The 26,170-nt window shown below is 35.8% G+C and overlaps 1 protein-coding gene across 1 annotated transcript in view; it reads left to right on the plus strand.

Moving 5' to 3' along the window:
* LOC141906266 (fibrillin-3-like) overlaps window positions 1-26,170 on the plus strand; it is a 769,611-nt gene that overhangs the window by 233,488 nt on the left and 509,953 nt on the right. Inside the window, exons 15-16 of the mRNA XM_074795508.1 lie at window positions 2,602-2,724; window positions 2,841-2,966. Coding sequence (XP_074651609.1) covers window positions 2,602-2,724; window positions 2,841-2,966 — 249 coding nt within the window. The remainder of the gene's footprint in view (window positions 1-2,601; window positions 2,725-2,840; window positions 2,967-26,170) is intronic.

Genomic DNA, 26,170 nt, shown 5'->3' on the forward strand with positions numbered 1-26,170 from the left:
AAAATTTTTAGATAATGGTAAATGTTATTATCATTTGGAAGGTGATTATTATATTCATATCACTTATAAAGTTGAAAATAAAATATTAGCAGAATCAACTTTGAACAAATTAGGAACATTTAGAATTAAAAGAATAAGTAATAGTAATGGAATAACTGATGTTACAAAAGCAGAAAGAGATTATAATTTAAATGCATTTTGCCAAAGAATAGATGAATTATTTGAAATAATCAATAAAAATTTAGAAACAGAAACAACTTCTGAACTGAATATAACTTCTAAAACTAGTAAACTTAAATCAAATAAAGTTCAAATTGATAAAATTTTACCGAATGGATTAATTGATGCAACAGATCAACAATTAGAAGATTAAGATATATTTTCTGATAAATCAATTAGAGAAATTATTAGTATAAGAAATGAAGCTGATAAAATTGCACACAATAAAATGATTAGAGATAAAAAATTAATACTTTAAAAAAAGATAAAACTGGAAAATTAAAGAAATAGTATAATTAAAGTTAGATAGAGATAATAAAGTTATCGAAGAAATTGAATTTAAAAAAAGAAATGCATATTTAGAAAAAGAAATTGAAAAATTAGAATATAATGTAGAATTTCAGAAAGAGGAAATGAAATTATTATTAAAATCATATGATTGTAATATTAATAGATTAAAAGTTATTTTTAAACCAAAAAAAAACAAATTCTAAAGTATCATTGAAAGATAGAACAAAATTATTATTTAAGGTAGAAGGTATCACAATCATTTCAACTCTATCATCTGTAACTATGGTATTTCCAACAATAGGTTTAGTTATAGGAAATGCTTTGAAATCTACACCTACTCCTAATAAACCGGATAAACCTCCAAATAATAATAATTCTATACAAGATAATGTTAAGGATGGATTAAAAAAATTAGCAAAATATCTATGGGAATTATCTAAAAAATCTGCTGCAGCTTTACCCGGATTTATTGCATCAATTGTTGGTTTTGTATTAAAATCTGCTGGAAATATTCTTAGTTTTGCTGCTAACCATATTATTTTATCTTTAATCACAATTGTTAGTGCCATTATTTTTGGATTAGTGAATATGAAAAAGAATAAATAAGTAATTTTATTTTTTATTAAATGAGTGGGAGTTATATAAATCCTCCTAAGAATTCTAGAATATCAAATAATATTAAAGCAGAAAGATCTCATCATATTATTACTCATAATCCTTCTAATATTAATCCTGATGAAACTTTATATTTTAGAATTCCTCGTTTAAAATACTTTTTTATGTTCCAAATAGTATTCATTTATCAGCTGATATAAAAGTAACTGGCCGAGGTTGTTACTTAGTGGCCACTATATATCTAGCCAATCAGATGTTTGGTATTGATAGAGCCAACCTACGGGTAAAAAATAATGTATCTGATTGGCTTAATAAATAGAATGGGAAGTGTAATTACAGACTAATGAAGGGTCGGCAGCCAGGCTTTGTTTAGGCGTGAACTTTGGCCGGAGGCAATCAAACCGGGCAAGCGAGGATGGTCTAAGACAATGGAAATTCAAATTCAAAATGCCTTTATTGCCCCATAATGACTAAAATCAGTGTTGCTTTTGTACAATAGAAAATGGAATATAAATAATATAGAAATATGAAAAATATTAATTAGCAGTAGACATGTGATTATTTGACATAGTATAAAACATGAATTTATGTGTTGACAGTGAAAAAAGCCTCTAACTCAAGAAGTTTTTGGAAATACCTTTTCATGAGGATTGAATATCTAATGATATTCAGAAGTAGCAAGTATTTCCTGTGTCAATAATTTTCGCAGTATCACAAATTAAGCCTGTATTATTCGACGGATTCAACATGGTGTCTCTCCATGCGATCGTGCGACAAAACAATGTCCAGCCAATGTTCCACGATAGTAGCGCCCCATCCATAGGCATAGCATCCCCAACGTTTGTAACCAGTTTCATGGTTGTATGCCTTGGCCTAGTGCCACATTAGGTTCAAATCGCCAATATTTAGAATTTTGATTTCTATTATTTCCTTAATTTCGAATACGAAAGCAGTTGCAGCCCAAATTCCTGTTATCGCTGCTTTGCAGCCATATTTATTATTATTATAGTTTACATTTCATATCAGCGTTGTTATCGTTGTTATTATCTATCAGAGGCTAATACATCGGGCACTCATCCGATGCAAAAAAGAAATACCACAGAGCTGATGATTGTAATCAACGTCACCTTATCACCATTCTTAAAAAAGCTTTGCTGATCGCAGCGTTCGAACCGGACATGCTATATCAAAATATCCACCGTCAAAATGGGAAGGTAATCAAGGTAGTTTTGCGACCTTGGCAAAACCCTTTTTCTGGATACAATATCTAAAGTAGTGGCTGGAATTACACATCAGACAATTCGACACTCCATGTTAATTCGATCGAAAGCAATTACCGGGGACTAAAATGGAATACATACCATTGTGTCCAGTTTCACCAGTATTCTGAAATTTATGAAATTAGGAAAGGGTCAAGACAAGCATTAGTTTCCAGCGCACAAGAAATAACCGCTATTATATTGCTATACTATACAGATATCAATGAATGTAAGTCACTAAAGCTGTGCGTTAATGGGCGCTGTGTGAATAATGATGGAAGCTTTACTTGTCTATGTAACACTGGATGGATACTATCTACTGATAGGAGCTACTGTATCGGTAATGAGCATTTCATTGTCTGCATATTCAATTGAACTGAGAGTTTGAATGATGAACGAGATCTATAATATACCTACTTTATCGCATTGTTCGAATCGTTTTATTTTCAATTCCAGATATAAATGAGTGTGCTAATGATAACGATTTGTGTCTAAATGGTGATTGTCTCAACTCCCCGGGAAGTTTTAGATGCAGGTGTCCACATGGCCTTACGCTGTCAACAGATGGGAAGAGTTGCAAAGGTGCTGTGAGAATATTTAACTGACTGCTTAATTTTCTTATTAGCAAATCATCATTTTTCATTCATTTAGTATTTTTTTGCGAATACTGTAAGGCAGCGATAGTTTGTTTCCCATATAGCTGTGCCTTGCCTGCGTTGGAAATAACCGTGAAGGATGTTTGCGAGATGCAAATGAGTACGTACATAAACTTACGTACAACGGATAGAAATAGCTTCTTTATAATAAGAACGAGTCTTGTCGTGCGAAATAGAGTGTGACTGAGAAGCAACAGTCAAACAAGAAAAATTGTCAAATTTTCAGGCCATACAACCATTCTCTTAGCCCTGTGTATTCTCAGCGTCAGAAAAGGATCGCTAAATCTCCCTCTAAATTAATCAGAAAAAAAGATTTTCGTTAAAACTAATCTACATGTACGATTGCTCTTTATAAAACATTTACATCATTATATACAATCTTCTTGTTCAGTTAATAAGTCACAAAAGAATGAAAATTGATTCATGGCGCACGATGGCGACACATCCTTATCATTCTACAGGGCCTTTCCCCAGGGGCGTCACCAGAGGGGGTGGGTGTGGATGACCTTCCTTTGTATGGCCCTGCATCGACGTGTCTGTCTGCCGCTACCGCTGCATTATCATATCTATCTATAACTACTGTTGTATGAGATTTTATGCAGACGTACAGCAGGGCTTGAAAATTTTGTTGGACATGAGATGAGGTCGCTAAAATGTAGTATGAATTGTGTCCACCAGGGACCGCATTGAAAACAATTTTTATGCGATTGAGCCATTATTTAACCTAGATCGTGGTAATCAGGTATTAAATGGTCCGAGGTACATTCTTTTTAAATTCACTTCGCTGTATTATAAATTGTTGCCTCCACGGGAGGGATCTTTGAAAATGCACGGTAGCATGATGTGGCCTTAATTTCTTAAGATATATATCTAAGATATGGTACCAGATTTGACATAGTATGAGGTTCATTCTATTAGCCATACAATATTTATATCCCCGGCTCAACTTTAGTTGAGAGGGGGCATATAGATTTACCCGTGTCTGAGTACGCCTCCGCCGCTGCCGCAAATGATGTTATGAGCCTAGAGGCCGCAATTGTTGACCGATTGTTTTCAAACTTGGAACACAAGTAGGATATCACTTTGGGCCCGAACCCTATTTAGAATTGGGTCGATTCGACTCGAATTATGGCCACCAGGGGGTTGACATGAAAAACGACATTAACAGCCTAAAGGCCGCAATTGTTGACCGATTTATTTCAAACTTAGTACACAAGTAGGATATCACTTTGGGCCAGAACCCTATTTAGAGTTGGGTCGATTCGATTCAATTCATGGCCACCAGGGGGCCGATATGAAAAACGACGTTAGCAGTCTAGAGGCCGCAATTGGTGACCGATTCATTTCAAAGTTGGAACACAAGTAGGATATCATTTTGGCCAGAACCTTATTTATGATTGGGTCGATTCCATTGGAATAATGGCCACCAGGGGCCGACATGAAAAATTACGGTAATAGCCTAGAGGCCTCGAATGTTAACCGATTTATTTTAAACATGGCACACAAGTAGGCCACTACCCTACTGGGCCACTACCTCACTTGGGCCAAAACCCTATTTAAAATTGGGTCGTTTCGATTCAAATTATGGCTACCAGGGGCCGACCTGAAAAACAACCTTAACAGTCTAGAGGTCGCAATTGTTGACCAATTCAAATTATGGCCATCAGGGCAAAACAACCTGGAGGCTGCAACTGTTGATCAATTTTTTACACTTTGTGTCTATGTTCTCTAATATCATTCTTATAGAAATGATTGTGGCCATAATATTTCGAACGCATTTACCACAAACCCTGTAACTTCACATGGCGGCGAATTTCAGGCAGGGGGCATTGGAGGCTCTGCCTCATTCTAGTTTCCTAGACCCCAGTGTTTTCAATTGGTGAAGACAGCGTTTCTCGATTGTCACCTGAATAATTGGTCTAGTATATATACGCATAGCTTATAGGCGGGGACGTCAGAGTCATCTAGTTGTACCCAAATTCCGTTTGTCATAGTTCAGAATTTTATCTTTTTTTTCACAATCCTGATATTCTTCTGCTATTTTGCCTACAAGGCCCAGAGAACAACCTTCATAAGCAACGAAATTCAGGAATTATGAGTGTTTATGAAAGCAATTTCAAGGATTCATTAATGCTCGTTCGCCTTCGGCGATCGCGAATAACGTGCAAAGTATGGCATATAAGGTGTGTTCACAAGCCAATATTTAGACCGGTCTAATTTAGAACGGACCAAGCGTTCACACAGGCAAAAATACCGTTCAAAAATAGACCAGCCTAGTTTAGACCGGTCTAATTAGGCATGGTCTAAAAGATCGAACCAGGTCTGGTACAAATTTGGGACCGGTCTAAATCTATGTGTGTGGACAGAAACTTGTTACCAGGTCCGGTCTAAATCGTAATTCTGCGATAGATGTCACAACCTCTGCAGTAGAGTGTTAGTCCAGTTTATTAAGTTTTAAATGCTTTGATTACCTAGTGTTATGTCGATCGTGTTGAATCACTTCGATTGAGTTAAAAGAATCAGATCTTCTATGGTGCAACATCGGTCGAAGAGAGATATCTTGGTGTTGACTGTCCTTGGCCATTTAACTTCATGTGTTTAATGTACATTGGAATCAGCATCATACCCATTTGAACTGCAAAATATTCATACAACATGAAAACCTACAGTACATGTATACAGTAATCAAACTTTCACCGATGTTGGATATTTGAATGAACGTTTGGCTTATTTCAGTATTCTAAAGCAGGAAATAATAAGCCCAATCAATAGGCCCCATTCCCATTGGTACAATTGTATAATGCGTACAGCTATACCGTACACTCATCAGTCAAGATTGGAGCAATCGGTATACCAAACCTACGTACAGCAAAATGTACAGGCCTACAATGACTTCTGGTATACAAGCCGTGACCACATGAACTTTTTGGATCTATTAATGTCAGCAGGTCAGAGAAGGCCTGAGTAAAATTAAATTGCACGGCTCAAATCAATTAGCCTTTCTGCGTGTGAATACTTCACTCTATTATTTTAAAAATAGGCCTATCGAGTGAATTGGTGCATAGACTTAACTAGACTTTTGGCTAGTCCTGACCAAATCCTATCTATATTATAATGGCACCAGTTATAGTAACATCACTGTAGGGCCGACGAGAGGGAAAAAGTTGTGTGTGTAGTACATAGGCATGGTAATACTTAAAACGCTGTTGTTACCTGTACGGTGATTTCTACAGGTTAGCCGTATGTGAGTACGTTGACGCTCAGACTTGCAATATTGGGATTCGAAACCAAACGAGAAAAAAAATCCAGGAAGAAAGACACTCTATATATTTGGATGGATATATGAAAGCTGTGGGTACTGGAGTGTGTAATGTGTAGTGTAGTGTGATCTGTGTGCATTTGTGGCCAGCACACAGATCACATTGTTCAATGGGGTTTGGTCCAGGACTCACGAGATTTTCAACAACACGGAAGTAACGTGTAATAAATGATGACTCAAATTCAAATTCAAATCAATTTATTCATCATAAAAAACAGACAAGTTTGTTGATGATACATGAATTAAAGGATTACAATGTGACACATTTAACATGATAAAATATTGATTATATACATAATGAAAAACCGACGTAATACTTTCAAATGAGGTTAACGCAAATAACAATTTACATTATCATTATCATTATCAATCAGATGTTGACAATTCTACGAGTCGTATTAATATGACACTATTGTTTAATTAATTATTTAATACATTGATTGGTGTATTTCGCCACATTCAGTAAATCACTACCAGTACTTATTTGGTTATTAAAAACAGCTGACAATTCTTCAAGATTATTTATATTTATCATATACTTATCACGTGGAATGGAAAATTTATTGCACCTAAACAGGAAATGTTCTTCATTTTCTACTAATTGACAACTTGCACAAAGACGATCATTGGGCTCTAGACCTAAATATCTCCCTTTTTCAATCATAAGTCCATGCGAAGAAGTCCTCAATTTGCAAACAGATGATCTCATAGAAAAGTTTTTAATACATATTCAGTATTTTTCCAGATAGAAGCCTTTTTTGATTTTGTTATAGAAGATGTATCTGCTGTATGATTAATGTCGTTAATTTCGGATTTCCAATAGGCTATAAAATGATTTTGTAATGACACTTTTACCAGTTTAATATTTCCTCTAAAGCTATCCCAAATATGCGAGAGCTGCAATATACACAGAAGTTCTTTAATACCTGACTGATAATTGTTAGGCTTATCTATATCACCTATACTATCCAGGAATGATGTATGTACAAGCGATTCATTTTTTGATGAGCTCATAATGGAGCACCAATATTTCACAACTGAAGATAAAATGGCTATATACAGAGGAAATTGTCCTAGGTCCCCTAACATAGGGAGAACAGGAGATCTCCTGTTTATACCTAAAATTATGCGGTAGAACTTCATTGACTTGACTTGAATTGCATGACTACCTACCACCCCTCATTATTGTTGGAAAACTAAACGTTCGGCACTGACTAAAAATTAGTAATAACATTTCAGAAAAAATTTTAACTTAGGTTCTATCTCATTTTTATTTTACAATTGCGATTGGTATAATTTTTTTTTAAACGGCCGTTAAGGCTTCATGTTTCGTCTGCAATTCACTGCAAATAGTTACGCAACTACGCACATTTCAGTGTTTTTGGCAGCTGTACACTCAATCGGTACCGTTCGTGACTAGCTTCACTGCGGAATTATCATTAATTAACATCGCCATATCACATTATCAACTTATATTGCGCCTTAAAACCCTAACAGCCGAAATAATTGAAATGCACACACGATTTATATCATTGAAAATTGAGAGAGTGGCCATGTTTGTGTTTGCTGGTTCGCGTAAATCCCGCGCGGTGGCGCAACCGCGCGGAGTGGGCCGATACGTCCAGTAGTAGTCCAGTGATTTACCCACTGTGCCATAGAACGTAACTGCAGGGTGGATGAAATTTGATTTACAAATGGCCTAGCCTCACCTAACCCAAACTCTATTCTTTCACGCATGCGCGTTTGCAGATCATAGGAACTCACGTACGGCGTTTGTAGGGAACTCACGAAAGGTTAACCTGTGGATATCACCGTACAGTCACGTACGGGTAACAACTTCGTACTTAAAATGGCAATGGCTACTATATAACAGGCCTATAGACAAACAAATACCGGTAGGCTTTCTTAGCTTCCAAACTTCACAACCGAACCAACTGACCAACCAGTATATTCTAGTCCCAGTACGCACCAACCGGCACAGGCCTAACACTGTTTGTCAACTGTGTGTACCGTAGTAGGCTATCGATAATCACCTGATACTTTTCTATCGTTTGTTTTCTCTCTGAGACGAACGTAATTCTAGTAGCCACCCGCGACTCAACGACCTTCATTTAAACTAGATCAATTTAAAATTTATTCATTGATGCTTTTGGTTACATGAACTGATCAGCAATATATAATTAAATTAAATAACCGGATTGACAAGAAATCAATAATATAAAAGAGGTAACAAACAAATGCCCATAAACCTGTCAGTCTCGCGAACGCCGGGCTCGTAAACTCTTTGACTCGAACCCGCTGAGCAAAAAATTCATAGAATTGACTTTGGAATTGATGGTGGAGAAGAGCGGGAATAATTCGATAGTTCTTCCTCAAAAAGAAGAGAGAAAAGTCGGAAGAAAACACAACATGGCTACTAATTGGACGGGGCCAAATTTCCGATGTTTACGGCTCGACAGTGCCTTTATAACGTGGATTTATCAAAATTCCCATGCAGTATCTGGAGATTGAAGTGAGCCGAAGGATATCATACGGATTGTATCGGCAACAGCGGTAAGGTAAGGAAGCCTTTACACTTTCAACAAAAACTGTGTGGAAAAGGGAAAAAGAAAAATAAATATAGCTGCAAAGCAGCGATAACGGGTTTCTGCCTTGCTGGATAAGGAGCACCATCTAGGGGTCAGCTGATAACATGGCTATATTGATCCACATGAGATACTACGCAAAAAGTTCTAATGTACCAAGGTTAGGGGAAATGACACTGAGAATAACAAAGATACGGTACTTTAACCGTGCCCAAGTTGCCGGTTAGCGTACTATAGAATTACAATCGAAAAAACTGATGCTAGAATGAGTTTTCACCATTAACGCCCCCTAGTGGTTAGAATAGGAACTAATTATGTCAGGAATTCGTTGTACAGGTACGTGTATATCACTTTTCATAGAAATCCCTTTATCCGCTTAGTAGATATCAATTAAAAGGCATTTCCAGCAGCTTGTAGGTGGCGCTCCTAGAGAACCAAATGAGTTACCTACTTAAACCATACATCAATACACGTGTCTTGTAAAGGGCTACTAACCACACATTCAAACAACGATTCTATTGGCAACGGTTAAGAACCTAGGAGCAGAAATCGTTGTTTTCACAGTCCCCTGGTTGTAGTTACTTAAACTAATCACGCAGGTTGCCATATTACACACATTTCTATGTACTTATACCAAGTTTTGTGATGTGCATAATAATCAGACCGCATTACATGCGAAAAATGGATGCTTAAATGAGTTTTAAAAATTTACGCCCCCTTGTGGTTAAAATAGGAAGTAATTATGTGAGGGGTTCTTTGTATTTAGTAACGAGGTACATGTGAATCAATTTTTATAGAAATCCATTCACACGCTTAGTCGATATAGATGAAAATGCGTTATCCAGCATTTTATAGGTGGCGCTACTGGAGAACCATATGAGTTACATAGTTATGCCATATATCAATACAAGCGTCTTCGCAAGGGCTACTGATCACTCGTAGCAACCACGATTCTCCAACGGTTAAAGAACTAGGAGCAAAAATCTCATTAAAAAATTTGGGGGCCCATTTTTGAGCCCGTAGAGCCCAAACGGTTAATCGTAGATATGGCGTGCCAATGACTTTTTTAACCTCCGGGCTGTTATGAACAACTTTCGTGCTCGCCCGAAGCTGAAAAGTCAAAGACAAAAAATTTTCTCACGCAGTAACTTTTCGATGTCATAATTTTCAAACGTAAAGCACGCCCTGGTGGGTGTACGGGGTCCCAAATCAAAGATCCCTTCGACCTACCTCAAGGTACCTGTGTTCCGTACATCTCACGAAAGTTTCAAGTAAATCCGTCAAGGAATATTGTAATGCTAGCAGAAGAATATATTCATCCAGGCTCTCGCGTATCGATAGCTGCATTCATTAGCTCTATCCAGGGAAGTTACTGCAAGGATGCTATTGCTTGTACGTACGTATATGCGGCTCAAACAAGGCTATAAAAATTCCTCAGTTGCGTTCACTCGAGAATGACCTATTTCAACGGCAAAACAATCGTCTCGTAGAGTGATAAAAATACTTTTTACTACTGATCTAGAACAGGGCTCTCTATCACTGTATATGCGGATACGCACTCAAATACACGTACTGCGGCACTGTGGGAATAAGACACGTAGGCAATACACATACGTAGATGGATACTGTTTGAATCGGGCTCAAATTTCGATGTTTAGAGGCTCACAGTGAGTAAACAGTGGCATTCTGATTAATATTATATACAGCATTTGTCAATGCAGCATAATACTTGTGATACAGAATGGTTTCGCCGACAGTGGAAGTAAGTTGCAGTTGTTTTTATCCTTTCAGTAAGATCCAGTGTGAAAAAGAATATAATAATATTAATAAATATAGCTGCAAAGCAGCGATAACGGGCTTCTGCCTTGCTGGATACAATATCGTTCAAGGGTGCGTGCAAACATTTCACCGAAAGTAGCGCCACCTAGGGGTCAACTTATGACATGGATATGTTGACCCACAAGGGCTACTACGCGCATAGTACTTATGTACCAAGTTTAGAGGAAATCGAGAATAGCGAAGATACAGTATTTTACTTTTCCCTAGTGGCAGTTGTATGAACTAATTTTGGCGGTTTGCGTACTTTCCTTATGTATATGTACTCACACCAGGTTTTTGTTTAGGTCTATCATAAAATGACTGAATTACACGTAAGGAAACGGATGTTGGAATGAGTTTTCGAAATGTACGCGCCCTACTGGTTAGAATAGGAACTTATAATGTGAGGGGTTCGTTGTATCTCATATCCAGGTATACGTGTATCAATTTTCATAGAAATCCCTCTATCCGCTTAGTAGATATGAATAAAAATGTATTTCCAGCAAAATGTAGGTGGTGCTCCTGAGGAACCATATAAGTTACCTACTTAAACCATACATCACTTCAAGTATCTTGAAAAGGGCTGCTAACTACACATTGTAACCTCGATTCTATCGCCAACGGTTAAGGACCTAGGACTAAAATGGTAGTTTTCACAGTCCCCTGGTGGCAGTTGTATGAACTATTTATGCAGGATGGCATATTACACACATGTCTTTGTACTTATACCAAGTTTTGTGATTTTCACAATAAACAGACCGCATTAAATGCGAAAAATGGATGCTGAAATCGATTTTTCAAAATTTACGCCCCTAGTGGTTAAAATGGGAACTAATCATATGAGGGGTTCGTTTCGTTTAGTAACCAGGTACATGTGTGTCAATTTTTATAGAAATCCATTGATGCCCTTAGTCGATATAGATGAAAATGCGTATTCCAGCGTCTTATAGGTGGCGCTACTGGCGAACCATATGAGCTACATAGTTATACCATACATCAATACAAGCGTCTTCGCAATGGCTACTGGTCACTCGTTGCAACCACAATTCTATCTCCACCGGTTAAGGAGCTAGGAGCAAAAATCTTTGAAAAATTTTGGGGCCCATTTTCGAGCCCGTAGAGCCCAAACGGTTAATCGCAGATAGGGCGTGCCAGTGACGTTTTTAGCCTCCAGGCTGTTATGAACAACTTTCGTGCTCGGCCGGAGCTGAAAACTCAAAGACAAAAATTGTTCTCACACTAACTTTTCGATGTCAGAATTTTCAAAAGTAAAACGCCCCCTGGTGGGTAAACGGGGACCCCAATCAAAGATCCCTTCGACTTACCTCAAGGTACCTGCGATCCGTACATCTCACGAAAGTTTCAAGTAAATCCGCCAAGGAATATTGTAATGCTAACAGAATATAGCCATCCAGGCTCTCGCGTATAGATACCGTAGCTGCATTCATTAGCTCTATCCAGGGAAGTTACTGCAAGGATGCTATTGCTTGTATATGTGGCACAAAAAATTCCTCAGTTGCGTTCACTCGAGACTGACCCCATTCAGTGCGCCACATATATATAAAGATACTAAAAAACTACGGATCTAGTACACACGCTCTATCACTGCTTATAGGGACACTGACACAAACAGACGCACTGACGCGCTGTGGGAATGACACGTAGGCAATACACATACGTAGATGGATACTGTTTGAATCGGGCTTAAATTTCGATGTTTAGAGGCGCACAGTGAGTAAACAGTGCAATTCTGATTAATATCACGTACAGTATTTGTCAATAATAATAATAATAATAATAATAATAATAATAATAATAGTAATAATAGTAATAATAGTAATAATAGTAATAATAGTAATAATAGTTAGTAATAATAGTAATAATAGTAATAATAGTTAGTAATAATAGTAATAATAGTAATAATAATAATAATAATCAGCAGGAATACAATAGGGTTTCTGCGAAGGCAGCAGAAAACCCTTATAATAATCACGCGAATCTCAATAGGGTTTTCTGTGAAGAAACAGAAAACCCTAAATATTTTAGGAACAGATTATTTTGATGATAAACCTCAACAAGTAAAAATACCAGCTTCAAAAACTATTTCTATTTCAAATAAACCTTACATGGAAAATGTTAGAAATTATATTGATTCACTTAAGAATTCATTAATTCAAAAAATCATAAAAAAGCCCTTCGAAATTAGTAGAAACTGTGTATACAGTAAGCCCTCAACAGAGGTGACGTCAGGAACACCCATGCTCACATCTAGATAACAGTTAGCATGTGCTGAAATTGCCGATTTATTAGTCGTATTGCAGGAAACGACTGGAATGATAATCAGTAGCATATTTATCACTTGTGAAAATATTACTTCATAGCAAAAGTATGACACGATATTCTATTTGATTGAATCCTTCATTGCAAAGGACACGTGTTCCAAGTTCACCATCTTTAAATTCCAAACTTTTATTTTTTCCATTCCAGAAATTTTATAACTATGCCTTCGCGTTCTAAGAAATCGACCCTCTAAACCTTCGACCTTCATTACATGTGACTCATTTACAATATTCGAGATATCAACAATTTCGAAATTATGTTCTTGTGATACAAAGGAATTCAGTTGGTTGTAATTAGTTGGAAAACTATTCCGATTCGATTTTTTGTCTTTTTTTACTAAAACATCCTAAATCGATTCGACGCTATGGATTTAGTTACAGCGCATCATCAAATACATCGAAAGACCAACCGATGACCTCTCGTAACCTCTGTTACCTTTTGACATACAGACATTTCATTCGTTCCTTGTTCTGTATTCGCTAGATGGCACGAGTATACGATATTCCTCAGTCCAGACTTCTGTACGTAACCATGCCTCGCCTGCTGATAAGCGATGGCTAACCTGACCTCGGCCACTAGGCTAATCGAGACGTCTGCGTGTGCCGTTTTCAGCAGTGTCACAGTTGCTATGCAACTATAGTAACTATTGGATTAGAATACATTATCAATAGATTTAGCTACACAACAATCATTTCCCTAGTTTTTTGAGAAAAATATTAATACATGTTTTCGTTTTTAGCGGGTTATAATATTTGCGGAAAATTTAATACTTAACAGAAAATAGGCGACTATTAGGATTTAAGTGATTTGGACGGTGGGCAGACGCCGATTTATTTGACATGTCACATTTTTAATCTTGTTGATCGCGTTTTCAACAGGGTCGGGTTTCGGGTTTCACGAAGGGGGATTAAGCCCCCTCAATCCGGTTAATTGGTTAATTCAAATTTACATTTTGAAGCTAATTTTTGATGCCCATTTCACAAACGCAGATATCTAATATAACTAAGGAGATGACGAATCAGAGTAAATCGGCTAATTCGCATTTGTTACTACAAATATTGCCTAAATACTGCACTCTTTTTGAAGCGATACTCGCACGCAAACAACGCCAAAACTGAAATAAGTTGACGATGCCAGTATTGAAGATAATTACTTCGAACGCACTTTCAACATACATACCACAAAACAATCTGTGCATAATTAGCGACTGGGCTGGTCATTTTATGAATGATAGTTACTTCACCGTATAGGACTAATGTACTTTGGGAAACTAATTAGGAATTAACTCCGAAGGTAATTACAACTAATTCACTTTTCCCTTATTAGCGATTGTGAAAGAGATTTAATCAGCGAATTAACTAACTAATTAATTAAGCATTTTTCATCCCAATTATCACATAAACCAGACCCAGGGTATTAATCCAATTGGCTGCGTGAATAACTATGGACTCTAAAACGAAATGCCATGGAATATTTAGCTCGCTTTTATCGAAATGATGACGTAGTTACGTTGATGGATGTCAGAGTCTGGCAGTGATCCAAATAAAAAAGTTGCCGTTGTTAGAATTAAAAACTTTACGAGGATTTCGCTTATTTCACAAAACACCCAACAAATAAAGAAAGAGTTTAACACGTGTAATATATTTCATATATACATTCATTAATATCCACAGCTACATTACAAATGTCGCAACTTAGTGACGTAGCTTACAGCTGCTGGGTGGCTGAGTTCAGGTTGCCGCTCGCGGTCAGCAGACATGGTTACGCAATCATGTTTAGACGTCTGGGTTGGTTTGCGCCATCACGTGGCGATTTGTTGTCCAGGTCGAGGTCGAGGCTGTTTATCATCAGCAGACGAGACGTGGTTACGTTAAAATGTCTGGACTGCAGAATAGCGTATACCAGCGCCACCTGGCGAATAAGTAACGACAAACGAATCAGACAATTCAATAGGTAACAACCCTCTGGGGAGGTCGTGAGAGGTCGCCTATCAGTTATTTTGAGGTAATCGGTACCCTCTCATTTTTAAGAAGAGATCCAAGATCTACACAGATCAATAACAAGACGAATAGTACTATATAGGTTAACTATTTATTTGACGCACGAGATTGCGCTGCTAATGAAAAGAAGCTCCATCAGGTGAATGATCGGTCGGGTCCCATTCCGCGCGGTTGCCCCACCGCGCGGGATTTACGCGAAGCAGCAGGAACAAACATGGCCACCATTTGAGTAATTGGAAAATGACGTTTTCAGGCCAGAGGACGGGAGGACGACACATCACTCATCACCAGAAGTAATTCCCCCCCCCCCCCTGATAAATGGGAGACAGAAAAGGATTCTTATCGAAAATAAATAACAGAATAAAACCAGCAAAAAAAACCAATTTGAAATAAAAAAGTTAGTTGATGTTACAAAAGAAATTGAACATAAAATATTAAAATTAGAAAAGATAAAAACTAAATATGGAGAGAAAGTATCAACAAATTTAAGTTACTGTAATGTAAGTACAACGCGAGAATTCAAAGTATTTTTACCTGATCAATAGGTTTCATTGAGTACAGAGGAATTAAAAGATTTAGAAGGATTTAAAATAATCTATCATGGAAAAAATGAAGACGGTCATCATGATTTATGAATTGTTGATTAAATAATAAAATAAAATAATTAAGAAAATAAATTGATAAAGAATAAAATGATAAAAATAATAAAACAATAAGATTAATTATATATCTAGAATCCGAAATGACTTATCTGGACAATTTAATTGCTCCTCATAGATAGACAAAAGTAGTGAGAGATTTAATTGACTCAAAGTAGAAATATTGTTCAATGAATTAATTTTTTTCGCTGTTTTTCTAAAATATTAATCCATTTTTTTTATTGTGAATTTTGCAATTTCAGAAGTATTTTCATTTTAATAGTAGTAGTTTCAGAATTATGAACAACACAAATTTCATTTGATTTTTTATACCAAATAAATCCAATCAAAATGAATACAATTACAAATCCAGTTGTAAAATATAAATATTTATCAAATATTCTAATATTAGAAGGAGTAGAAATAACAATATTTTCACCATTATTATTAACATTTTCATTATTTATTTTTTCTTTTTATCTTATTTAAATTCTTTTGATTTAATTCTTTATTGGCGAGACCATTCATTTTGTTTCTGAGTTTTTTCTTAACAGTTAATTCCTTCAATTCTTCCACCTCGCTCATATATTATAGAAAAATTTTTACTTTCAATATTTGAATATGTTATAACTCCAGTTGATAATAATGTCATAAATCCACCTAATTGAAATGATAAATATTCAATCCATTTATTCAATTCAGTTATAACTTAATAATCATTTTTTAAATCGGAATTTTCATCTTCAATTGGGTGCATATAATTACATAATTTACTATTACCTTTTAGTACATTTTCTGATATCGCATCATTAATTCTTGCTATTCTCGCAGTCTCAAAATCTTAAATAATAATAATAATTTTGTCTGATTTCATTGTATCTAATTCATTATAAGTTAAATTTTTACTAATAAAACTTTTACATTTCCCAGATGCTATTGATATTTCTAAGTGATGTTTGCAATAAAGATAATATTCATAATTTATTATTTGTAGTAATATTATTTAAAGCACCATTATCATCTGGTGTTAATTTTGTTTCTGTTATACCTAAATTATCCAAAGTTTTTTCAATTGGGATATCACTATTTTCAGATTTTATTTTCTTTTCACCACCCATTTTTATAACAAAAAATTAGTTGTGTTGTTGCAACTAGAATTCAACTAGAATGTAACTAAAATCAAGCTAGTTGAAATATTATTGTTTTTATTTATTTCTTGTTGAATCTTATTTGATTTTTGTTTCAACTACCATCAACTAGAATTCAACTAGAATGTAACTAGAAATATACTAAATTAACAAGCTAGTTGAAATATTATTGTTTTTATTTATTTCTAGTTGAATTTTATTTGATTTTTGTTTCAACTACCATTAACTTAAATATAACTAGAATGTAACTAAAAATGTAATAGATTAACAAGCTAGTTGAATTTAAATAAATTCATATTTAAATGGGTTTTGTAATCGAAATAGTAATTTTGATCTTTTATTATTTTTCAATTTATCCATTTATTCATTATGTAAATCATGTGGAATAATATCATTTCCTCAAGTGCATTTTTCATTGATTTTCTATCTTTATAATCGAATGATACTAAAAATCTAATGTTTTCTCTAAAATCTTTAACAATTGAATTATATTTTTGATTTAAAACCCACGTTGTTATCCCAAAATGTCTACCAGAAAAAGAAAAAAATAACATAATTCACTTTCTCTTACTTTTGAATCATGTAAATTAGCACAATCATCTATAATGAATTTGTTCCTTAATAAATATCAATTGCTATTTTAATACAATTATCTAAATTTTCTTTAACTGTTTTAGGATCTAATACAATAAATTTATTATCTGTAGTAATATTTCTTGTTGAGTATTGAAATCTATATATTTTTCTAACCACTTCGATTGATTAAATTCAATATATCTATGTACTTTCTTTAATGTCAATCCTTGTTTTAGATAAAATTTTAACATTCTATAATGAACAATTTAATTATATTTATTACTTTGTGTTAATATTAATTTTTCTGTAAAAACATGGTCTTTCGATTTTATTTTTTTTCTGGTATTCACTTAGATAACTATCATCTACGGCTAAATGTTCTGGGCAATAAGGTAAGTTTTTTGTTTTAAACTTTATGTTATCGGGATATTCTAAATCAACTACAGAGAAATAACAAATTGGTGCATCATCTTTTTAAACGCATAATTGCACTTTCCCAATCAGTTTTTCATCATTTTCAACTTCTGTAAATTTTTGTATGGTTGAGGTTGCATCATTGCCCAACCATATAAATTATTGGTGTCAATATATAATAATTTATATTCATCATTTACTTTAAGATATCTATCTCCCATAACACCACTAATTCCACCTCTAATTGATTTTTCAAATAATAAAACCATGTTTCGTTCTTTTAATAAATCTAATTCTACATTTGTATATTTTAAACCACATTGCCAGGTTAAACCAGGACTTGAATAACAATAACAAGGATCAACATTAAAATGATTTAAATTAACTTCTTTAAATTTTTCAAATATATCAGCCAATATCATAACATCTGATTTTAAGTATAAATCTACTAATTCACCATGATTTTTCATCTTAAAATGATTCCAAATATTTAATGGTTTATTTCAAACTCCATCTTTCACGTACTCAGCATGTTGTCATTGGCAGCAGCAAATCTGCTGGTCGTGAACTTCGCTACGGAGTCCCTCAAGGTTTGGTCCTTGGGTCTCTTCTGTTCTCAGTGTATATTCTACCACTAAAGGATGTAATCAAGTCGTTCAAAGTCGGAACGCACGGCTTTGCTGATGACAAGCAGATCTACACGCTTCTGCCCATATCTGAACAGCATCAGTTGCATGAAAAAATATATCATGCAGAGTCGTGTCTCGTTGCCATCAATGGATGGTACGCTGATAACTCTCTTAAAGCGAATCCGACCAAAACTGAAGCAATTCTCTTTGGCACTTTACAGCGTCTATCATCGGTTGTCATTGTGTCTATAAATGTTGACGAAGTTGATATTCCTATATCCCAACAGCCAGTCAGGAACCTTGGAGTAATGTTTGACTCACAGCGCTCAGGTTAACTCTATTCTCAAGAGTGGCTATTACCATCTTCGTAACATAGCGTCAGTGCGGAATCAACTAACTCAATCGTCAGCCAAATCGCTTATTCAGGCCCTGGTCATATCTCGGCTGGATTATTGTAATAGTCTCCTTGCTGGTGTTAGTAGTTAAAATGTCAACAAACTTCAGCGCTTACAGAACTCCTGTGCTCGTTTGATATGCAGAACACCTCGCTGCGACCATATCACGCCAATCCTTGTGCAACTACATTGGCTCCCTGTTTCAGCTAGGATCGACTTCAAAGTTCTGTTGCTTACCTACAAATCACTCACCTACCAAGCTCCTGATTATCTCTTTGAACTATTAACCACCTACAAACCGTCCAAAAACCTCCGTTCGGTTCAGCAGCATCGACTTCTCGAACGTCGTTATAACTTGTCAACATTTGGATCCATTGCGTTCTCTGTTCACGCTCTGTCACTTTGAAACTCTCACGAACTATCTAGATGGTTATCTCTCGACCTCAATAGCTTCAAGACCCATCTCAAAACAACTTTGTTCCATGCAGCATACCATTAACTCTCGGAAAGCGCATTTGAACTGTCAAAGGATACTTGCGCGTTATAAATGACAATTATTATTATTATTATTATTATTATTACTCCTCTTTTAATTCATCAATAATAATAGTTTTAATAATTCTGTTACATTAAAATCATCGTGTATTTTATAAAATGAATAAGGGAATTGCACCTATATATCTCAATAATTTAAAATCTTGTTCATTTGGTTAATAATGTCGAGTTATTACTAAATCATTATCAACTAAACTTTTGCTAAATTATCTAATGAGCTTGCTTAAAATCTGTAAGAATCTAAAAATCTAATGCAACCAAATTGAAAGCAATGTACTTTTCAGATATCTTAGCTAATAGTTTAAATTCATATTTTCATACATTTAAATCATTTATAGCATTATATTCTTCTATTTCTTGATAAATTGCGCCTAACTTTCCTGATAATTATTTTATAAATAAGTAGGTATCATATCCTGATAAATTATGAGATAATATTGGTACGAAATATACTTTTTTAGCTTGTAAATTAAAATCTTCATGAGTAGCTCCTCGATATTTTGAATTTAAATGATCATGATCTTTAACTTTTTTATCAAATGAATAAAAACGTTTTTTTACAGTAACAACAATGAGTTGCATAATTAAAATCAACTTCATCTTCTTTAGTCATAACTATTCTTTTTTTGGATAAATAATGGTGCAAAATCACTTTCTAATTTAATTATTTTATTACAAAATTCATTTACTACATCTTCACCTCTAAAAGACATATTGAATTTCATATAATTCAGGATAATTAGATTTTATATAAATTCCATAAGCAGCAGCTCTTTGATGAAATTTTTAATTGTATTTATGATTGGTGGGTTTTGAATTATATCTTCATTTAATTCATTTCCTTATCCATTGATTTTAATAATTGCTCTTTGTTATATATTTCTTTTCTATCTTGATCAGTTATTTCTTTATTCAACGATTCAAAATCCCCATAATTTACAAATGGCACTGTATTTTTAAATTTATGATCAGTAAATTTCAATTTATAATCTTTTTTTCTGTTGGTATTATTGATTTGCAAACGTCTTTACTATCACATAATTCATTATGTTTTAGTAATGTATTTTCAGTTATAAATTTAGATTAACTTTTTCTACATATTTTATTATTTATATATATATATATATATATATATATATATATATATATATATATATATATATATATATATATATATATATATATATATATATATATATATATATATATATATATATATATATATATATATATATATATTGTTATGACTGTTGGAATCACTTTCTGTTTTAAAGAATAAATGTATTTGTTTCAACCACATATAATGTTCATTTTCATCTTTTTTGTAATATAACAAATCTAGAACATTTTCATCATCATAATATTCTGTTAAATATAAAGCTTCTAATGTATAATCTTTAATGTTTTCACCTTTTGTATCTGGTAATTCGAAAACATTTATTTTCAAATTATTAACTTTTTCTATTTTAGGAATCATTTTTATAGTTATTGGATATTGATCAATTTTATATAATGTTTCATATTTCCGATAATCTGTTATTCTATAAACATGTATAGTATAGTATAGTAGTTTATTTGTCACCATCAATATGTACAAGATTAATAATAACAATAGTAAATTACAAACAATGAGGTGACAGGAGCCTGAACAGAGCCATAAAGGCTGTATATCCAAAAGGATGTTCAGACATGTTCTTCTGTTGGATGTAAGCAACTTATAATTGTCCATAGAAAACATTTATTATCTTCATTTTGAACATTTATTACTGCTTTTGTTGTAAATGGTAATTTAATATAAGATGATGCTTTAATATCCTTTTCTGTTGTAAAGTATGAATCATTTTTAAACATTGTATTACTTTTTGATGCTTTATTCCTTTTTGTATTATAAATCTTAAAATATAATTTCATTCAATGTTAAACCAGAACCCTCAAAATATCTTTCTTCAATATGACGTTTAAAATCATTAAATGTTTTTTCTAATTTCTCTTTTATTTGTGTTTTTGAAATTATTTCTTCGGAAAGTGTTTGAATATTATGCTCCATTTCTTTCTTCCGATTTTATAAAACTTACCAGAAATACTAATTTTTGGATATTCAATATACTTTGGATTTATAAATAGATTGGATTAATTATGGATATTCTGTTACAAGGTCCATTAATTTTTCCATTATTTCAATATAAATTCTATAATCTTCTATTGTTGATCCTTTAAAAAATCTAAATATAATAGCTGCCGGTCTAATTTTGCTACGTAATGTTTCTAAAATTTCAATTGTATCTTTTATTTCTAGTGAATCGATATAATTTCTAACATTTTCCATATAAGGTTTATTTGAAATAGATTTAGTTTTTGAAGCTGGTTTTTTTACTTGATGAGGTTTATCATCAAAATATTCTGTTCCTAAAATATTTTTATTTAAATTTTGTTTGTGTTTTTTTATGGTTCGAGATGTCTTTTATAATTCCTTTTTGCTATAAATTCATTACAAACTTCACATTTCATTTCGTCTTTTTTCATATCATTTAATCGTTCTTTTCTTTCATTTGAATCTTCTGGTGTTTCAAAATCTATAACATCTTTTATGATTTTCAGTTTTGTTAAAGGCACATGCCTCGTTGACCATGGTTAGTGTCATTCACGGTCCTGACCACCGTGATCTGATTTTACAATAAGTTTGTACCTGCTGCCCTTAAGGCTTTCAGTGCCTGTCCAGTAATCCGGCACTATTTTAACGATAGAAACTTGTATGTGTAACTCGAACCTGCCTATATAAACCCTGTATACTATGTCACCTCACTTCACTATTTTGGTAGCAATACATAATGCTAGATGTACATTAAAAGTTTGGTTGTTCTTGCTGATGTTTGTTCCTGGCTGGTGCTGCATTCTACTTCGTCAATATTCGCTGTTTGCTGTCTACAATCGCAAAAGTGTGGCTTTACCGCCAACATTTATTGGTCCCTCGAGCCGGATGTCCGTACCTACTGATTTGAACCGAAGGCAGCAACAACCACGATTTTTACGATGGCAGACGGCGGAAGCAGCAAGCCCATGGATGTTCTAAAAGCCTTGAAATGAGAGCGAAAATCCCACAAATCTCTTTTCAAGAGAAGATGCAACACTGGTGATGATATCGTTGATGTGAAAGGAAGCCGACGTGAGCTGCGTGAGTAACTGTTGCAGATTGATAAGACCGTAGGAGAAATCCACGCAATCAATGAGAGATATGTCGCGATGTTGACTACTGACCAGGAGGTTGCTGAAGCAGATAGTTATATGGCTGAAGTTGAAATCCGTCATTTCTAAAACCATACGAGAAAATTTAGTTTCAAAACTGAATGATGGTACATCAAGTATCTCAAAGGCGAGTTCTACAAACTCCACGTGCTCTAAGACCGCTTATGTTAAAGCCAAGCTGAAAGTCCTGCAGCTTACTCAACTGAAAAACAGATTGGAACAGGAGAAAAAAAGAGCAAGAACTCCGTAGACGTCGTCTGCTCCAAGAAGCCGAAGATGCAGCTGAAGATGCAGCACTTGAAGCAAGTTTGATGAGAAGTGGAATTACTCCGCTAGAGGAAGAGCGTATGCATGACTTTGATGATGTCGTAGAAGCTTATACCACTCATGACCCGCCACTAGCTACCGAAACTATTAGACTGCTCCAGCCTCTAGATGTTGACAACAGCTCCAGAAATCGCCACGGAAACGACCGAAACGTTGATGATACCCGAAATCGCCATGGAAACGTCCGAAACTTTGATGATACCCGAAATCGCCATGGAGACGACCGAGACTTTCGACGCCATCAAAGCGATGACCGAAATAATGATGACACCTGCAACTGCCAACTAGACTACCGAGATGATGACGATGACCGACGTTTTGCTCGACGAAAACCGCCGCAGAGAGCAGTACAAACATCGCCATTTTCAAAGTCGCTGCCGAAAATCAAGCTACCCGTTTGAAGGAGATTCAGCTGAATGGCCACGATGGAATTCTCTCTTCCGAGCCCTGACCAGCCAAGACTGACGGATGTTGAAAAGATGACCCACTTACAATCAAGTGTTGGTGGTACTGCCCTTCAATTGATCTCTGGTATGCTTTATGATGGACGACAGTACAAGGATGCGATAAGAGCACTTCAGGACCGATTCGGGAAGGAAGAAGACATCGTTGATGCCTGCTTATGAAACGTGTTTGACCATCCACCAGTCAAGTTTCATGACACGACGTCCCTAGAGAGATTTCAAGGCATGGTGCACGCAGCTGTGACGACAATAGATACGCTTGGATACATTGGTGACATGACGAGTGCCGAAAACCTAAGAAGAATGATTCAGAAATTACCAATAGAATTGAAGAGAGATTGGGGTAAAGAAGCTGTGGCGTTAGAGGTCAACGGAGGACGTCCAAACCTCCGACGGCTGGATGAATGGCTGTCGCTACAAGTGCGCATAAGTCTCAGCTATGCAGAAACAATTCCTGTGAAAACACTTGATGTCACTTCGCAGTCACCTCGGCAGAAATATGGTTTTTCTAGAACACTGAACCTCACTGGTGTGGAGGAAGAGCCGTCCAACACTGAAAAAAATCCGATGTCTGCCCCTGTTACCAAGGACGCCACCTGTTGGAGGACTGCCCAAGTTTCAAGAGGAAGACTGCGAATGAGAGAGCCATTTACGCCGGTGAAAATGGTCGATGCTTTGCTTGTCTCCGACAAGGTCACAGATCAAGACAATGCAAGTACCGGAAGCCATGTGGTATCACAGATTGCAAGTAAAGACACCATCCACTACTTCACAATAGCGAACGTGTATTTCCTAGACCACTGGAAATGACAAAGTCCGACAGTAAACCTGTAACTTCGTCGGGTCCTGGAAATACAGCGGTCCGCGATAGTCATGCTGTCTCAACTCAGTCCGGTGGTGTAACCTTGCTACAGATCGTTCCCGTAAGAATTCGCGGTAATGATGTTTCCTGTGATACATTTGCCCTCCTCGACCCTTGTTCGCAGACGTCGTTATGTACCGACAACCCCACAGAAAGGCTTAAATTAACTGGTGAAAGAAAACTCCTACGTCTTGGTAATGCTGAATCAAGTGGTAATCCGAAATCTATGCTGCAGCTGAAGCTCTACCTGACTCCGCTGGCAGATGGTGCAGCTGATAAGAAGATTCAAGTAGACGAAGTATGGTTGATCCCACGTCTGAACATTTCCATGCCGCAGGTTCGAGGCAAGAACAAGCCAAGATGCCTCCACCTAGATGATATCTCCATTCCTGCTGTCGATCATGGCCAAGTGGAGGTTTTACTTACGGCCAATGTGATCGAAACTATGATACAACATGACGTCCGAATTGGTAGCCCTGGTCAGCCTATTGCCATTAAGACTGATTTTCGTTGGGCTATAACGGGTCCTACAAGAATGGTTACAGAAGCTAATCGAAATGTCCAGTATCTGAAGTCGATGTCATGAAGTCGATGTCCGACGAAGATGAATTTGACGAGATAATCCAAGAATGGTGGACTACCGATGACTTTGGGACAAAATACGACAAGCCGATAGCTGAATCCAAAGAAGACATCCGTGCATTGAGTATCCTGAAGTCTAGAACAAAAAGGATTGATGGTCAAGACCGCTACGAGACAGCTCTGGGAGAAAGATTACACGTCACTGCCAAACAAAAGATTGATGGCTATGAAGCGCTTGGTATCTACAGAGCAAAACCTGCGTCGACATCCTGACAGAATTGAAGCATACAACAACACTTTCAAAGACTATATCGCCAGAGGGTTTGCGCGAAAGCTGAGTCCAGAAGAAGCTGCCAAACCTAACCCGAAACGCTGGTTTTTACCTCACCATGCAGTCGTGAATCCAAATTAAGGCAAGCTCAGAGTTGTGTTTGATGCTGGAACCACGTGCCAAGGGAAGTCGCTGAATAGTGAACTGTTAACCGGTACGGATTTGCTTCAGAATCTGAGTGGTGTGTTGATACGTTTCCGTAGCGATTATGGCTGATGTAGAGAAAATGTATCACCAGGTGAATGTTGTGAAAAAAAATCAAGTCGCACTGAGTTTTCTTTGGCGTGATATGAACACCGACTGTGAACCTGACGCCTACCAAATGTTGGTCACTATTTTTGGCGCAAAGTGCACCCCGGCAGTGGCGAACTATGCTCTGAGAAAAGCTGCTGAAGAAAACTGCCAAGAAGATGATCCCCTATCCGTAGCTGCGGCCAATGCTGTGATGTCCAATTTCTACATGGATGATTTTCTCCGATCTGAGTTTGACGTTTACCAAGGCAAACAGATGCAAGCCATGGTTACAGAACTGGTGGCCAGAGGTAGTTTTCTTCTGACGGAATGGCAAAGTAATTCCAGGGAACTGTTATCCAGCATACCCGACTCAGAAGTTGCCTGCAAGCTTATTTGTACGGATGACAAGTTGCCTACTGTTAGGGCACTTGGTGTGCTTTGGAATGCTGAAAACGATGCTCTCATTGTGAAAGTTCCGACAGCAGATGGTCCTACAACGAAGCGTGGTCTTCTAAGCAAAGCCTTGTCACTATTCGACCCGTTTGGTATGGTTGCACCGTTAACATTAACAGCCCAGATCCTTGTGCAGCGCCTTTGGGCTGAGAAGATATCCTGGGATGAAGAGTTGACAGGACCAGATCTTGTCGTCTGGCAGGCTTGGTTAGAACTA

The sequence above is a fragment of the Tubulanus polymorphus genome, chromosome 5 (genome assembly GCF_964204645.1).
Source record: "Tubulanus polymorphus chromosome 5, tnTubPoly1.2, whole genome shotgun sequence".
In the NCBI taxonomy this organism is placed as follows: Eukaryota; Metazoa; Nemertea; class Palaeonemertea; order Tubulaniformes; family Tubulanidae; genus Tubulanus; species Tubulanus polymorphus.